We start from the raw sequence: 17,609 nt of genomic DNA on the forward strand, positions 1-17,609 counted from the left end.
TGCCCGCCGGGCCGGGGCGAGACCGCGGCGGTACTTCCGGTCCGGGAGCGGGGCGCGAACGGGAGCGGGGCCGGGAGCGGGGCCGGGATGGCGCTGGACGCGCGGCGCCTGGAGGCGCTGAGCCTGCAGGAGCTCAGCGCGCTGCTGGACGACGAGAAGCAGCTCCAGGACATGGCCCGCGAGATGGAAGAGGTGAGGGGCTGCCTCATACTCCCCGGCCGCGGCCTCTATTCGTGCCGCCCCCCTCAGCCCGCGGGGTCGCCGGCGCGGCTCGGGGTTGGGGGGGGGTTAATGACTCTCCGGTCCCCGGAGCCGCCGGCCGCTCTCGGCCCTGCCGTGGAGCTGCCGGTGCGTGAGGAGCCCCCGGGGCTGCGGGAAGCGCTGCCGGTCCTTCCCTCGCTTCCCCCTTCCCTGCCGCCCCCGGCCCTCGTCCCGGCCCTCCCGGCCTTTTGTTCCCCGGCCCGCGGCGGGGGGATCGGTGCCCGCTGGGTGCCACAGGAGGGGTCAAGGCTCGGCGGGCTGAAAACGCTAAATTAAATTAATTCAGCCACTGAATTAGGAGACGCTGACGGCCCGGAGGTGGGATCAGCTTTTCCGTTCGCACAGCCCTTGTTTTGTGCCTTGGCCGTGGTGAAGGATTTTGCCAGGGTGAATTCAAAACAATGTGAAAGAGATTTCTGTGTGCCCCGGTTGGTATGCTGGGCGCAGCGAGGGCTGTCAGGCTTTTCTGCTGCTTGTTTTGCCTGTTTGAAGTGTCTTTGTCAGTGCATCAGGCTCTAAGTCGTGCTTTTGGGATCTGTGATTCTTAAAACAAAGTAGGAGCCTGTTTTCTTCCTCTGGCTGTGGTTGTCTTTAACTGGTTTTTCTATGTGCCAGTGGACACTGGGTGTTACAGTTCAGATACGAGACTGTTGTGGGTTTATTTGGCCACGTATGTGCCTGAAAGAATCTCACTCTTAGGCAGATAAGAGTGAAGAAGATAAACCCACATGTATGAAAACTTTAAAAGAAAAAAATGTGCTCTACTTCTCTGGGTCCTGTATTTATTTGGGGGTTTTTTTTTGTTTTCTTAAATTAGAGGACAAAAGCCTCAGGAGAAGAAAAACAGTGGCAACGTGTTCTTGAGAAAGAAGCTTACTTTATTAAGTGAAATCAGTTGTAATTGTGTTCCCTCAAACTGAAGTTCTGGCCCTTCTGAGGAAATTGTTCTGGATCACCTCGAGCCAAATTGTCGAAGTATTATACATGGAGAGGCCCACTGAAGGCTGGGGCTGAGTTGATGAGGTGTCCTGGGGAATTTATTTGCTGTACTATGCGACAATTTGGATTTTAAACTTTGTGCCAATAGATTTCTGAGAGTGGGGCAGCCATAATAACTTTAAATGTGAGATTATATTTTGAGAACTTAGAAGAAACAGCCGGTGCTGTGGAAAGTAGAACATGCAGAGAGATCTTGAAGGCCCCGTGGTTTGCTGGGGGCAGGAGCACCCTGCTGAATAAAAACTATTTAAGGAAACTCAGAGGGTTATAATGGGCTTAACTTCATAAAGATGTGAACGGGTGCAGTGCTGCTGGCTCCACTGTGACTGATGAGGGCACGAGCACAAGGCTTGCCTTGGTGGCTCTTTATTATTATTTATTTGTCAGTGTGAACTTAAGACTGTAGGTCAGATGTGATAGAAAACCTCATGACCTCGGTAGAAAAGATCCTCAATCATTACACAGTCAGCCCATATTCTTCATTTGACCCTCAGGTTTTCTCCTCTTTCGTTGGCATCTTAAGGCTTTAAAATTGTAGAGTAAAGTTCTCCAGGCCCGAGGGAATATTTTGTGGTGTTTGGAAAGTGTGGCCAGGTTTGAAGGTGCTCAGACTGTGTGGAAACACGGCTGTGCTGCTGTCTGCTATAATCCTCTTTTATTGGATGTGGAGGCTTTTACTGGAGTCTGTTCAACTAGAAATGTGTTTACCCATCTTGGAAGGAATTGGCCATGCTTGAATATTTCTTCCTCATTCTGTTTTTGCCTTCACTGAATTGTATATTGCATGTGCTGCTGAGATCTGAGTTTTCACTGGGAAGTGTGTGGCAGGATGAGGGAAAGAGGGAAGTCCTGAATATTAAGGAGGCACCATGGTGACTTCACTGCTGCCTGGCTGTCAGTTCATCCAGTTGTACCCAGGTTGTAGGGTTGTTCCAAAGTCCTTAAATTCCTAGTTTTACTGTGACATGCCAATTAAATCACGATTCCTGAGTCACTTCTCAGAGGTCACTTGTATTTTCAGTGGTGAAGTTGGTTAAAGCTGATTATTCCATAATAGAAAAAACCCTTTGTTCTCCTTGTTGCAGGGGAAACCCAGCTCAAACCCCAATGTTTTGTTCAGAAAGGAGGAGGATTTGGAAAAACCACTTGGCTTTCTTGCTAACAGCTAAAAATAAGCTCTTCCAGCCTTGCAGGGAATGTATTCCTGCGTGGCATTTGAGCAGGATTTGTGGGGGTGTGTGTATGAGTGTCTGTGTGTGCCCAGGGGGTGGTGATGTGTTTGCAGAATGTCCTGCACACATGTCCCCAGGTGTGTGACACGGCGGCATCAGAGCTGAACTGCTGCTTTTCCTGTCTCTGAGCTTGGGTCTGCAGCCTCTGGGCTTGCAGGGCTTCAACAACCAACATCTTGTCTGTGAGAAAGAGGAAGGAAGCTCCTTGTCTGGTACTCCCGGTCTTTTGAAACTGAGGAGGGTTTTTTTTTATATATCATCCTTTCAGGTTGATCTCTGTAGTGCATGTAGAGCATTCATCTTCATGAAACAGGATGGGTTGGGTTGGAAGGGACCTGAAAGATCATTTAGTTTCAAACCCCCTGCCATGGCAGGGTCATAAAAGTAATTTATTTATAAAAGTCAGTCTCAGTGAGATAACTCTAAAAAGCACAGATGAGAGAATTTGTGACCTGACACTGGTGATGATTTGATGAATTTCCCTGTGAATGTGAATTGTCTTTTTTATCTCCTGGAGAGATAACTGTAACAGTGCAGTATTGTATGCAACTGCTAAGGTTCCATGGCCAAAAATTACTTGCTTTTCAATACCTTAATTATGTGAAATCAAGAAGTCAGAAATGTATTGCCTTCTTCTCATTCCAGCATTTCAGAGTACACTGGCAAGCACAAAAGGAATTTTTTGAGCATGGTCCTTTTCTCAAAAGCTGATTGGAAAGATCGTGCAGGGCAGAAAGTCCAAGTTAAACTATGTGCATTCATGCCCAGATTTCTTGGATTCCTACTCCTGTTCTAAAACCACATTGTGCAAGTGGTCATGTTCTTGTTGGCCAAACATGAAATTTAGTTGCAAAGTTAGGAATTAGACTTGGTGACAAGTACAGGTTTTTCTCTTCTAACTGAGAATCAAATGAGTAACCTGTCTGTGTCTGATGAGTGCAAATTGCAGTGCTGAGTGTCTTGCCTCTGCAAGAAATGTCTAGGAACTGCAGCTTACCTTCTAAGCTTTATTTTGTCACTTTTAAGTAATCAGAGGAGCTAAATTTAGCCAATCTAATTACTTTGCAGTATGTTTTAATATTTATTACAGAACAGATGTTGTTAGGGGGTGTATTATTATTCACGAGTCCTTGATGAAAAGCACTCCTAAATCTTCTGTAAAAAAAGTCTCTTCTCCTACTCTGCACCTGTCAGCTCCTGTTTCAGGGGTTAATTTGACACTCCAAATGTGCATCTTTATACTTCCACGGTGTTACTGCATATTTTATTCTTAATTTACAAGTAGGTTTAAGTGAAAGAGAATGTGGGCATGATAAAGGCTGGAGAAATCTATAACTGACACAGATGTGTCCTATGTATAAAGCAATTAAAACGGTGCCACACAAAGCTGCTTTTTATTTATAGCTCCTTAAGAGACTTTTTCTCAAAGGTACCAAGAGAATCCTCGCTGTGGTGCTGGCCAGAGCAAGATTATAATTATAGCAGCTCTTGATGGACTTTGTGGGTAGTCAGGATTGCTCAGTTTCTCAAGAGGCAGCTCTCTGGGAATGTGTTTTTGGATGAACCAGAGAGGCGCTTCTCAGAGATGTTTTACACAAATAACTCTTGCTGCAAACTATTATTTTGGAGTAAGGGATCAACATTTATAGTATGAATGTTGCTAAGCTAGTACTAGTTCTGGTTTAATTTTATCCAGCTTTTTTTTTTTTTTTCCATTTTTAAAAGTGGGATGAAACAAAGCTGCAGTTCATAAAAAAGTAGACTCTAAATTCCCAAAGCAGTTGCTGCTGCCTGCTCTTGGAAATGCTCATTAAATAAATCCTTGAGTAAAATTATTCAAATTATGCCCATTAAAGAAATTCATTTTTTTTTAAGCAGCTTAAATTTTGAAGTGCTGCATAAACCATGACTTTTGTTTTTAATAAGCTCTGTGTGTCCATGGCTTCATTTTCTTGCAGCACACTTTGGTGTTGAGTGGTCTGCTCAGGAGTGAGCAATCCTTGTACCATGAAAATCCCCTTTTAAGCAGCTCAGGATGGTTGCCCCGTTTGTCCCATTCAGAATTCATAGTGGGAGCTTAGCAGTTAAAGGGGAAAAGAAAAAAAGTCATATATTCTCCTTAATATTGTCCTGTCTCATTGTGTCTCATGATTCTGACTGGTATTTTCATCTGGTTTCAGATTAATGTTTCCTGCCTGTAGAAGTGCTCATGACCTCAAGAGTCTTGTAAGGAATTCTGCTGGAGTCCCATGCTCTTTTTATCTCTAAATAACTTTTTTTCCTTGCACTTCCAGTGGGCAGGTGAACAACCAGTGCAGGAGCAGTTCCCTGCTAATGCACGTTTTTGTCACATGTCACAACAAAATACCTTTTGTTGCATTTATTCCTTCCTCAGCTTTTGTCTTGGGCTTGTGGAAAGCTGTGAATGGATGCTGAAAGCATTCTTTGTGCTGCACTGATAATCTTAATAGACTGCTCATGCTGGACTGTGCATTTGACCTTTGGATGATTTTGCAGCTGGTTCTTTTGTAGTTTTAAATTACTCATTTTTTTGAAAGCTTTTCTACAGTGCTCTTTAGGCAAACTTTACAGTGTTTGCTTTCTGATTCCTCAAATTAAAATCCAAGTGTAGTGGAACAGTTTGCTGTAAAGTTTTTACACAGACCAGAACATCAGTGACAGAGATTATCCTGATTTATAAATCGTGACTATTCAATTTGCATCACTCTGGGATTATATCTGTTCTGTTTGTTGGGAAGTAGAATTCACAGACTTCAAAACTCTTTCAGTGATGTGAAATATTTCAGTGTCCTGAAACAAGTGGATGGGTCTTCACCAGCTCCTCCTTAACTTTCATTAAACATCTTTCCTAAGTTTGCTTTGTATCAGAGGAACTGGTTCTTTCCATGGTTTTGGGTGAGATTCAAGTTTCTCATCTCTACAAGTGTGCATTGTTGAAAGGAATTTGACACAGACCAATGCTGGAAGTGAAGGCTTCAGGAGTGACATTTTAATTCATCATTAAGTGTCAATTACCATTTTTGATCAACTTCTGTTACAAAAAATACATGTTTCTCAGAAATGCTCTGATATGGAAAAGGTTTCAGTTATTAACTCCTGTGTAATTTCAAGCACTATAACTTAAAGCATAATTACAAATACTTTTTTCAGTTTTACACAAGTGTCTTTAAGACTTTTGCTAAAGTTTAGTCTAGTCCATAATTATTAAATATCAGATGCAAAGAACAGGATGTTACTCTGCCTTAGATGTAGGCAGGTCATATTAGTCACGTTTTTCTTATTTTTACGAGTCAAGTACATCGTGTCATAGTGGTATCTACTCATCTTCACACATTTAAAATTATTTAAAAGTAAAGTTATCCAGCAGATCATTATAAAAAATTAGGATTTTGTTGCTTCTTCCTCCTGCCTGTCCTGTTGAAAAATATCCTGACACTTAAGGCAAGGACAACATCACAAAAGTCTCACTTTTGACTGACTTTAGGAAGCCTTTCCTTATTCTGCTTATCTGGAGTTCTGCCTTCTCCTCTTTGCTATATATGATTTTAGTAAAAGCTTCCTTTTCTGAGTATTTGTGCTCTTGAAAGGTTTCTAGGTTTGTGTCCTCTGGCTTTTTTTCGGCCCTGAGTAAATGTACATCTTCTTCATCCTAAAAGAGAGATCAAAGTTCACTCATTAAACTGGTCTCTCCTGACTGACTGTGCACCTGCTTTGAAATGAGAATATCAGCCTCCCAAGCAGTGAAAATACTGAATTTGCTGTGAGGAAGTAGTGAGCTCATTAAAACGGTGAAAGAGGCACCAGAACCCATCAGTCTTTTTGCACACAATTTTATTTGGCTGGCAGTTCAGGAGCCAGCAAGTAACAAGGCTTGTGGTGATGGCAGGAGGTTGGTAAGAGTTGGATGCCACTAATTAAGCTGTTAAATCCTGTGTATTTTAGTTCCCTTCATAATGGTTTTAAAAAAAAGTAAAATAGGGGGACTTCAGCTTTCTGAAAGCAACAATCCAACAGGATGGTTTCATATGAGAATAAACAAAGGGAAACCAGTTTAATTTAAATTATTTTGCATTAGATTCAAATGTAAGAAGAGGATTTTCTTTTTATTCTTGGAAAGGATCCACACTGAACACATGCATAGGGCTGGATGCTTATTTAGGCTTGAAAAGACAAAACAATATTGAAAGTGTAATTTCTGAATTTCACAATTTGGAGTGAAATTTGGATTGATGTAGAATTTAGGACTCTGCATTATCTTTGGCAGTTATTGTTGGGTTTTTAAGTGATTTGGCAAGAACAAGGTCAGAGTAAAGCTTTGGTTCTTGAAGAGCAATATCTGGGGACAAAGGTGTGTTTGAGTAACACCAAGCTACTTTTGAATTTAGGACATTAAATATAGCATCTAAATATTTCAAAATGAAGTAATTGCTCTCAAAGACAGTTGCTGTGCTTGGAAAAACACCTGAATTTTGATGCTGACCTTTTCTGGGGCATTTAAACAGCTGATTTGGGATTTCTTCTTTTCCTGTTTCTGAGGTGTGGCTCTGTGTTCACCCAGAAGCGTGGCAGGAGCAAGGTCTGTGCTTGTGTTTTCAGGGACTGCAGGGGCTGTAAGTGGGAGCAGCTGCAGCTGACCAGGGACAACCTGGACTAGAAGGGACACATGGATGGAGGAGGGCACCAAAATGTACCAAACTTCTGTTGCTTTTGAAAGCAGCTCAGTAGAATTAGTCTGTTGTGCCCTGGGAGGACTATTCCACTTGTTGATTCAGCCTGAGAATGTGAAATCAAATCCCTTGGTTGTTTTTTTGTTTGTTTGTTTCTTTTTTTTTCCTTTTGATGTCTGAATATTTTAATGAATCTAATGTGACACCCAGGGCAGACTTCTCCAAACACTCGTCTCTCCCAGAGCTCCTGAAGGCTTTCCTGATAAAATCCTGTGCATGTGTGAGCAAACTGGAATCTGGCTGAATCTTGGGTGTGTGAGAATTGTCACTTTTTCTTTAGGCTATTTAGGAACTGTTAAAGCAGAAGGATTAAACTGAAAAAAATGAAGGTTTTGGCATTAATCCATGATTGGTGTAACACAGTTGGGGAAAAATATTCTGGAGAAGGAACAGTCACGATGCAATCCTTATTTTTTACATTTTAACAGGATAAGGGATGATATTCTCCTGCACTTATTGTATCTCACTGCTGGAATTCAGGTTTTTTCAAGAGCTGTCGCTTTATCTGTCAGTGTTTCTTCATTTGTTCATCAGTTCAAGGTCCAGTGCCACAGCACTAATTCTTACATAGGGCTTACTTTTGTTGTTTATTTAAAAGCTTTCACGTTCTCATTTTGTCTTGCTTAATAATTTCACTGTCATTTCACACACTTTTTTTTTATTAAATTTATATCCAGGCCCAAAATGTTCAGCACAGCAAGGACATGACTCTTGCCAGCAACCGCAGTCTGGCAGAAGGAAATCTCCTGTACCAGCCAAAGTTGGAGTCTCTGAAATCAAATTTGACTGAGAAATACCAAGAGCTGCAAGTTCTTTTTGAAGCATACCAGATAAAGAAAACAAAACTAGGTAACGCTGGCTGTTGACAATTATGATTTGCTGTTTTCTAAGTGAATGTAAATCTGTTGCCTGTTTGTTGTTTGGTTTTTGGTGTCTCATTTTTAGCTGTGTGAATTAGGGTACAAAGTGAAATGTCATTCTTGTGTAGTGCTGAAATAGATCACACTTCTGATGATTTATTAAGTGACTGTCACATCTAGTAACAGATACTGTGGATTCTTCTTGTTACCTACCTATTCTTGACCTACTCTTCTCTACATTATCAACTTCATTTACTTTGCTAAAGAGCAAAACACTTTGAATTTTCAGTGACTATTTATAAATCAAATGGAATATTGCATTTAACATTCATACTGAATTACATTTTACATCTGATATTGCACTTTCTTGAAGTGCTTTCAATATTACAAATATATAACTGGAATTAAATTTCGTCCTGAACTTTGTGATAGATTTCTTCTTGTGATCATCCTGTGCAGAACTGCAGAGTCTGCTGGTTGTGCAGATGTGCCTTAGAGGGTGTTGTGTAGTTTGAAGTCACAGCCAGCTGTCATCTTCTGTCCTTCCTGTGCCTTTGCAGACAGACAATCCAGCAATGCTTCCCTGGAGACCCTGCTGGCACTGCTGCAGACCGAGGGGGCGAAGATTGAGGAGGACACAGAGGTAATGACAGAGCGCCCCAATTCTGCCACTTCCACCCATTACCAGAACCTTCCAGTGTCCGTGGCTGCAGTGCTGAGTTGAGCATGTGACAGATTAAGGGGTGGTTTTAAGAATATGGTCTTGTCTCTGCTTTGAACTTCAGGGAACAGCTGTTTGATTCCAGCAATTTTATTTCTTTTTTTATCTGAGTAATTTTTTACTCTTAACATCTCTGAAGTTCAAGAGAGAAAGTGCTCCTTTTTAGAAGACAGGCAAACCCTCTTAGCTCCTTGGCTTTGACCTCAAACTTGTAGAGTTTAAAAATGTGGAATCTTTTTTTAATGGGGTTTGCCTGGTATATGTATTACTTCATAATAAATGTCAATTAGTAGCCTAATAAAAAAACTGTGCCTGTGCTGCTTTTCCTCCATTGTTTCTGGTGAGATATTCCATTGTGATTTCAAATGTGTCTGTGCAGGTTGCCAGTGGTCACCACTTGCTGTAACACAAGTGCTTGAAGGGTGGTGTGACTTCAGGATAAATGGGAGTGTTTGGTTTTGTTTGCTGATTTGCATGCAGGCATTTTCTGGAATTAATCAGGAGGAAAAAAAATTGTTTATTAGCCCTTAGTTGTGATTGTAAAAAGACATTCTGAGGACAAGCTGAATTTAGTAACTTTGTTTGTTCATCTCTCAATTATTGAACATCATTTACCCAAAGCCACAAGTAAGGCTGAGTCTTAAACCTGACTTAGCAATAATCTCTGTGCTGAGTCTCACAGAGCTCAGTGTTTCTGTTGGCATTCAAGGAGCACTGAGCTGTAATTCAGCTTAGCTGGCAATCTGGAAAGCTGCTGGACTTGGTTTGTTCTCATCTCTGCTGATCAGAGGAATGCTCAGAGCAAGATTCAGATGTTTTTACTGCTGTTACTTCAGTATAAATTTATGCAAAGGTGATATTTAACTCTCAGTGCTTCTGAGTAATAACTAACTGAAAGTTCCCCTCAGAATTCTTTGGTATGCCAGTCATCTTCCATATGCCAGCTGGAAAATCACAGGCAAAATGATGCTATTTTTGGGATGCGAGCCATTTAGATTCTGTTGCAGTAGGCTGTTTCCTAAGAGAATGTTCTGTATTTGACAGAACATGGCAGAAAAGTTCCTTGATGGTGAAATACCACTGGATTCCTTCATCGACGAGTACCAGAGCAAGCGGAAACTGGCTCACCTGCGCCGGGTGAAGATCGAGAAGCTGCAGGAAATGGTGCTGAAGGGACAGAGACTTCCTCAGGCTCAGCTGGCGGCGCAGCCGAGGCCACCCGAGCCCGCAGCAGCCCCTGCAGATCCCTACAAGGCGGATGCAAACCCTCCTCCCTCGGTGGTGCCCCGGCGGATCCCACCCCCGCCGCCCCCCTCGGGCCCAGCAGGACGATTCCCCACTCCCTTCACTGCAGCCATGAGTTCAGGACCAGCTCTTTCTTACCCAGGTGCTCCGTACCCTCCTCTCCCGCCTCGGCCGGGAGCAGCTCAGCCCACGAGTCAAACGGCACAGCCGGGATACCCAGCTCAGTTTGTACCACCCTACCCTCCTCCTCTTCCCCAAAGACCACCTCGCCTTCCACCACATCCTGGCTTTATCCTCCAGTAAATATTTGGGTGCGCCTGACTTATGTATTGGTGCTTATATTTCCTTTTCCCCCATCAGAGACTTGCTGTGGGCAGTGGGAAGCCTCTGTTCTTTGCACAATGGAGCACAAAGGCAGAGCTGTGGCACAGAGGTTTGCAATTGCTTTGCTAAATGTGGTGATGTTTGTTTGCAAAGGTCAGTGAGGACAAGTGTTTCCTAGGAAGGTGATAAGGTCTAAATTCTGTAAATCCATCAAATTGGGAAGGCACCGGCTGTGGGTTTGCTGATGTTACGAACCGAGTCACGCTCTGAATTCCTTAGTGATGGTAAATCAGCATCCTCCTGTGTTCTGATGTATTCCCCTGGCAGCTGGATGTGTGTGTGGCAAACGGGGAGCTGGTTGTCTCTCTGAGGAATTCGGTGTCTGTGACAGTGTTGGGATGGTAACAACCTTATCTGACTGCTGGGGTGTGCACAGGACCCCCCTCAGCATCCTTTTGCATCCAGGGCCAGGTGCACGACGTTTTCAGAGCTCACTGAGCTGAAGCTCCTGTCAGAACACCTTGGGGGGTTTTAGATGGGGAAAAGGACAAGAGTTTCAATTTTGCATTTCAGTTGTTACCTTAGTGTGTAATCAAAAGTAGGCACTACTCCCACTCCTAAGTAGCTTGATACCCTCAAAGTCCTGGTCTCTTGAAATGAAACTAAACTGTTTGTAGAGCCAGTTTAGGGTTTTATAGACACTTTACCAGGCAGTTTTATTTCCTTGCCTGTTAAGACTCTTTCTAATGGTTGTTTTTTTTCTCCTTTTCCACACCTTGGATACAGGAATGATTTTTTTTACACAGGTGCTTAGCTTTTGATACCATGTGATTCCAGGAATCTAGGCAGGGTATTTTCTTAATCATATACTGGATTTTCACATGTAATTGCCCACTTGAATTTCCACAATTTCTTTTTATCCCTTATCTCTGTCTCTCGCTTGGGAGAACTATTTTTAACTTTCCCATTTCATTTAGTTATGCAGTTTGGGGCTTGTGTATCTATCTGGAATTTGCAGTTAATGTTTCTCTGCAAGTAGGCAAAAAAGAAAAGCCTTTTGAAATCCATGGTGGCTGTTTGCATCTTACGGTTCTTGACTTCTGCCCCTGGATGGGAGAGGCTTTTTAGGGCAGCTCAGATTTCACTCTCCATGAGACTCTTGAAGCCTAAGGTGCAGACACATGCTGGTATTTTAATCCAGCACTGGAGGAGGCAAATTTTAACACTTGTTGTTTGCACAGAATGTGTCTGTGAATTTGTTACCAATCAGTCCAGAATCTGTCAGAGCCCCTGGTTATTTCAGAGCCTTTTGGTATCATTGTCCTGGAATGCACTGCATTGTTTGGAAGTACTACAAACATCAGTCAGAATAGGATATCTATTTTATTTTTCTTTATGTAAGACCTGGATTGTCCCTTAATCATTTCCTCTGGAGTGTGGTGGTTAGCAAATACTAATCTGAAATTAAGATCATAACAGGAAGCTCTCAATTCTGAAAATATTAATATGGTCATTTGGCTTGTTTTGCCTTCTGCAGACAAAGGGCAGAAAGTTGGTCAGTGTTACTGGCATCTGAACCAATTCCCCAGCGTTAGTCTGGCAAGTTTTTATAGATGGGGGATTTTGTAAAGCAATGTGCATTGGATTTGTTTGCAAAGTGTGTTTTTTTCTGTAATCTAGTGATGGTACAGGATGTGGTTGTTGTTTTGTTTTTTTTTTTTTTTTTTAAATAGTGTGATATCTTTTCTTGGTATTATTTTCTCACTGAAGCTTTGTATAAGCATGGTTAATTATGACTTGTTTCAAAGTAACTTTGCTGTGCTGTTAGTGCTGGTATTTGGATGGCAGCTGTTGTATCTGGATGCTAAACATGAGTCTGCTGTAGAAATGGTTTGTGTCCTAGAAAGAATTAAAGTGGGTGGGGGCTACCAGGGTGGAGTCTGAATACAGAAATTCATACTTTGAGCCTGCTACACAAAAACTCTAAAACACTCCCAAAATCAGTTTTACTAAGATTTCGTAAAAACAACCAGGTATATTTTACACTTATCAGGTGCCAACTTTTTTTCTGAGGGTTAGAAATTCTCAGAAGTGATGGGGGTGATAGATAAGTGTATTGTGAATTTGCACTGCATTTTATGTATCAGACTTTATTGGTATTAGTAGTCCAAAAATATTTTTACTACTTGTTAAATCTTCTGTCTTTTGGTAACTTTTGTGATAACAATGACCTTTCAGGGATACTTTTATCTAAAAACAACCTCTTGTGCACACTAAATACAGACAAACCTAATGCAATTTTTTTTTGTCTGAAAGCAAAACAATGCATTATTGCATATGCATGTGGCTGATGTGCCTTAGGATCACTACTTGTGATTGTAATTCTAGGATATTAGCATTTTTATCATTTGAATGGCCATTGCTTAACTCTAATTTAAGGGCTCTTTGAGAGCACTGACTTTCACAAAAACTGACCCTCATACTTCAGAAGAAAACAGCTGTATCTGCTATTTGTAAGCTTATAGTTGCCTTCACTGATGGGTAAGTTTGAACGTAGCTGATGTAACTAATGTGATGTTTCAGTTATTGCAAGCTCATAACTGAAGTCCAGCTGCTCATGGAAAACGTTTTGCCATTAATTTTGTGTGTGTGTGTGTGTGTGCACACAAACTGTAAATATTTACTTGACTGCTGGTGATGTTTAAGGGTAAAGGAGAAGAATGACTGTGGGAAGCTGTTCAATCCTTTCAGCAACAAACTTGACAAAACACTAACCTGGCAAGAGCTGTGTCAGTGCTTTCAACCTGTTGCCCTTCAACAGCTTCTCCTGTTCTCTTATAGCTAATAAGTGAATTCTGCTCTGGCTAGGATGTTTAGAATTGTACTAATTTGCACTGTTTATAAAATAGTGAGATTAAAATGCCATAGGCAAGCTGAGACTTGAGAGGGGGTGGCTCACGATGCTTGCCAAAAAAAATTAAAATATATATATATATATATAAAAAAAGGATTTTTGATATCTGCTACAAATAGCATATACTTCCCCAAAGCAATTGGAGTGGAGAAAAATCCTTTAAATACAATGTGTAACACGGCTTTAGAGTGTTGGTAGCATTGGAAATGCTCTCTTTGGGCGGCATTCTTTGTGCCAGTCTTTTGTAGCGGTTCTGTGAGCTGGGACTTGGAGCAGTTCTGGGTCTCAGTGCACTCAGGGCTGCCTCCCAGAGAAGGTGGAGTCAGTTGTTGCAGCACAGCTGATCCGGCCAGGTCACCTCTGTACCACTGGAGGGATCAGGAGCTGCCCTGCCATGCCAGGAGGCACCTGGGCACTGCCTGGTCGAGGTGATCGTCCCCAGTTACTGCCCCAACCTCCACAGCCTCAGTCTCCACCTCTCTTGGGACTTCTCTGCCCTCTCAAACTGGAATCACAACGTAGATACAGAGCTCAGGCTGACAATTCTTTCACCCTCACGTGGAGCTGCGTGGCAGACGTGGAGTTCAGAGGGGGCAGAGTCATCCTGTGCCTGAACAGTTCCTCTGTGTGATCCTGAACTGTCTTAATAAGGGGCAATTTTATATGCCAAGCAAGTTGTGAAACATACAGTGGATTTGTTTGCATAATAAGTCTTTCTGTTATCTACTGTGTTCTGATTTTAAATAAAATAGCATATCTCTTGGTGTCCTGTCCCCTTGTGGCTCCCTACAGTTGTGGTGCAGTTATATTAATGATTTTCAACCCTAATGATGGTTTTTTTTCTGTAGCAACATCAACACTTGTTGTGGGATGTAGAACATAAAATTGAAAAATGCTTTAATTATTCATGGTAAATCTGTTGTCTGTGTTTTTAGTGACTGGATAGAACGAGTCCATTTTGTATGGAGCTGGTACAGGATGGCTTTGCTCACAGCAGATTTTACATGTTGTAATCAGGGCAGTGAGGTACAGATGGGCTGTCTGGCAGGTAAAAACCCCTTTGCTTTTCTTCTCATTTCCTACAATTAGCTACTGGGAATGTTCAGAATCACCTGCAAAAGCTGAAGGGAGAAAGCTTTTTTTTTATTATTTTTAAAGAGAGGAAAATCTTAGATTTCAGCCAAGTTAGGAGAAATGAGTCAACCAGAGTTATTTAGGAATATGAGTCAGAGGGCAGAAAAGACCTGATGAAATTTGCTGTGATATCTGTCGCTTTAGGAGCGATGTGAAACAGAAATCCTAGTGCAGAATAACTGATTAGGGAAGAAAATCCCTTTTTAATTGTTTCTTGATCCGATCCGTTTGTGGTGGCTGCAGAGATGGGATAACCTTCTGCAGAAAAGGGAAAGTGCAGATGAGGAGAACCTGCTGTGCTGACTCAGTGCAGGTGGGCGAGGGCAGGGGAAGGTGTTATGTAAAAGCTGCAGCTCTTCAGCTCCGCTCTTCTAAGATTTTGCTGTGTTTTGTAGCTTGAACCTGGGGTTCTGGTGCTTCTTCCCTGTGCTTGGTGCCCCAGGAGGTTCTGGCTGGGATTGTTCCCAGAGGTGTCACCTGCTAGGTGAGACCTTGCCAGGGAGGGGACTCAGAGGGCACTTGGGTGTTGGAAACAAAAAAAGCCACAATAGAAGGTGCTGTGTCGGGGACCTGCGGTGTCCGTGTGGCCTTGGCTTGTCCCTTCCCTGGAGGTGGCTTTGGAGGCTGGGCAGGTCCTTCCCTCGCCCTTGCTCCTGTAATCTGAGTCCCCTGGGGTTAATTAATTAATCATCCTCACGCCAGGCTCTCACAGGTTTGCCTCTTCACCTCTCTGAGGCTCGGTCACCAGAAAATGGGTGTGTTACTTGAGGGTTTTTCAGAGATTTTGGGTCTGAAGTTTTAGAGGTGCCCTGCTGAGGCTGTGCCCCAGGACACCTTGTCCCTGGGCAGCCTGGGCTGGGCTCTCAGCCTCACTCTCCATTTTTACCTCTACCTGCAGGACAAATCCCAGGCTGCTGAGGCTGGGAAATGGGCCAGTGCATACCCTGGATCCTGCTGTAAGCTAAAAGCTGATTTTTTTAACACTGCTTATTATTTCCAAACCGCTCCAAGGTGCTTTTTCTGCACTCCCGTAGGTGATGAGTGGGAATTATTTTTTCCTTCAAAGCTAAAAACGTTTTCTTCTCACCACATCATCCCACACCTTGCATTTAAAACTGCCCATTATTGTAGCAGCCTCTGCTGGGGATGAGCTGATTTCTGAGGGGTTTGTCAGTCCTGAAGGGAGCCAGGCACAGAGGATGGGAGGTGACAAAGGGGCTCCAGGAGAAATGTGGAAATGCCTTTTGGCCTGGGGTGTGTTGTCTCACATATGAGGGCAATCCAGACCAACTTTGTATTTTTTTTGGTATTTATTTAAACTTGCATGCCCATGAAGCATTTGTTAAGTGATTGGATTAAGCTGCTGCTTCTGGTTTACCCCAGTCATTCAGGAAATACCATCCCTAAACACTGTGCTGCCCAAACTCATGTAATTCCTGCCTGGTTGGGGCACAGCAGAAAAATAACTTTTCTTGCAAAGGAGTGGCAGCTTTTCATGGCTTCAAGGGCTCTTAAAAACATACTTTTACAGACATTTTGTGGTTTGGTTTCTTTACCTGACTTCCTAGAGCCTGTAGCAGCCTGTTTTCTATTTGTGAGCTTTATTTCAATGCACTTTTCCCCCCCAGTGATCTGACACTTGTGTTTTGCCAGCTTTGCTCTCTGTTTCTGAGCTGCAGCTGATTCATGTGCTGGTGTTCAAACTCATCTGTGGCCACAGGAGGTTTGGCTACTCAGTGAGCCAGAGGAGGGCTGTGGTAACAGCCTGCTGGAAAGCTGCTTCAAGAAAAAATTAATTCTACTCACCTTGGTGGAAGGGAGAAGAAGGTGGAATATTTCACAACTTGGTTATTTTCCTTGCTGCTCTTACAGGTACAGAGTAAAATTTGTTCTTGGGATCATATTGAGGGAAACGTCTTCCTCTCCACAGCCACAATAATGGCATTTGAAAGCCATTAACAAATTGGATCCTGCACAACAGGATGTCTTGATGGAGTCTCAAAATAAACCTTTGCAGACACACAGTTTGTCATTCTGATATTTTTGTCAGCTACAAATAGCAAACACTTTCCAAAAAAAATGCAGGACTGAAGAAAAAAAAAAACTAGACTGGACAGTAAGAATAATTTTTTGTACAAAAAAATAACTTAGGTTACATTTCAAGTGGTTTATAGAGCTTGTTTTTATTTGTGCTGCTACTTTTTGAGACTTTCGATTATGCTGGCCTGGATGGTTTCAGAGTGTGACAGCAGTGGGGGTGAAGAAGTTACATTTAGCCACAGCATCAATCTCAAAGCCACATTTTATTTTTTAATTCTTTTAAATATAATCAATCCTTTAAGTAGGACTGTGGCTAGACTTAGGGTAGTGAGAGTTTAGAAGTTTTCATTCTTGATTAATCAGTATTTCCGTGGTGAAATGTGATGGTGTGAGTGGTCGGGTGACGTCAGTCTCCCAGCAAATATATCTTTATCACTGTCTATAAATAGCCCTTGAGCTCCTGCAGAAAGCATTTCCTTGAGAGAAAAGGGCTCTGAGAGAAACGAAACTGAGCAGGGAGGTGGCCCCAGCCACTGCTGTGTCATTGTCACCCGATGTGGCAGCGGGACAGGGCTGTGAAGCCTCTGCCAGGGCTCCGGAAAGGCTGAGCAGGGAAGAAACCTCCAGGCTGGAGAGATCTGAGCAGAAGCTGCAGGGTCAGAGCCCTGCTGGGGAATGAGCACTTGAGCCACTGCCCATAAACCTGTAAAGTCACTTTTGTGATGTGTAACCTCAGACCAGACTGCTACACAACTAAAATAAACAATGAAATACCCTGTAAATGTGTTTACCTGAGATACAGCCACGTGTAATTCCTGGTGATTGCTCTGCAGCCTCTTGGCAGTCACAGGTGGAAAGCCCTGGGTTCTACTGTGGCTTTTATGAAATTTGATTGTAATTGGGGCTGAGGGGTAACAAGGGATGGGTGTAAATGTTACCAAACATGACAAGGACCCTCACAAGTCACCACTGAAACTCAAGGCAGCTGTGGTCACCGTGAAGCATTTAGAGTTCAGTCTTATCACCCTTATGATATTCTGTATCAAATACAGCTGCCTATTATATATATATAAAATATATGATCTATAATATATAACATGTATATAATATATACTAATATATATTATAAAT

The 17,609-nt window shown here is 42.6% G+C and overlaps 1 protein-coding gene across 1 annotated transcript; it reads left to right on the forward strand.

Moving 5' to 3' along the window:
• Nucleotides 1–20: 20 nt before the first annotated feature.
• Nucleotides 21–13,048, forward strand: VPS37B (VPS37B subunit of ESCRT-I). Its single transcript, XM_086855393.1, has 4 exons — nucleotides 21–192; nucleotides 7,918–8,089; nucleotides 8,661–8,743; nucleotides 9,866–13,048. Exons 1-4 carry the CDS (start codon nucleotides 88–90, stop codon nucleotides 10,367–10,369), a joined length of 864 nt encoding a protein of 287 aa, XP_086711519.1. The 5' UTR covers nucleotides 21–87; the 3' UTR covers nucleotides 10,370–13,048.
• The last annotated feature ends 4,561 nt before the right edge of the window (nucleotides 13,049–17,609 follow it).

Source organism: Cyanistes caeruleus, chromosome 18 (genome assembly GCF_971803275.1).
Source record: "Cyanistes caeruleus chromosome 18, bCyaCae1.hap1.1, whole genome shotgun sequence".
Taxonomy (NCBI): domain Eukaryota; kingdom Metazoa; phylum Chordata; class Aves; order Passeriformes; family Paridae; genus Cyanistes; species Cyanistes caeruleus.

Coding starts and splice junctions, on each gene's coding strand:
- VPS37B (XM_086855393.1), top strand. CDS start 88: ATGGCGCTGGACGCGCGGCGCCTGGAGGCGCTGAGCCTGCAGGAGCTC. Junction 8,090..8,660: donor GATAAAGAAAACAAAACTAG/GTAACGCTGGCT, acceptor GTGCCTTTGCAG/ACAGACAATCCAGCAATGCT. Junction 8,744..9,865: donor AGATTGAGGAGGACACAGAG/GTAATGACAGAG, acceptor TGTATTTGACAG/AACATGGCAGAAAAGTTCCT.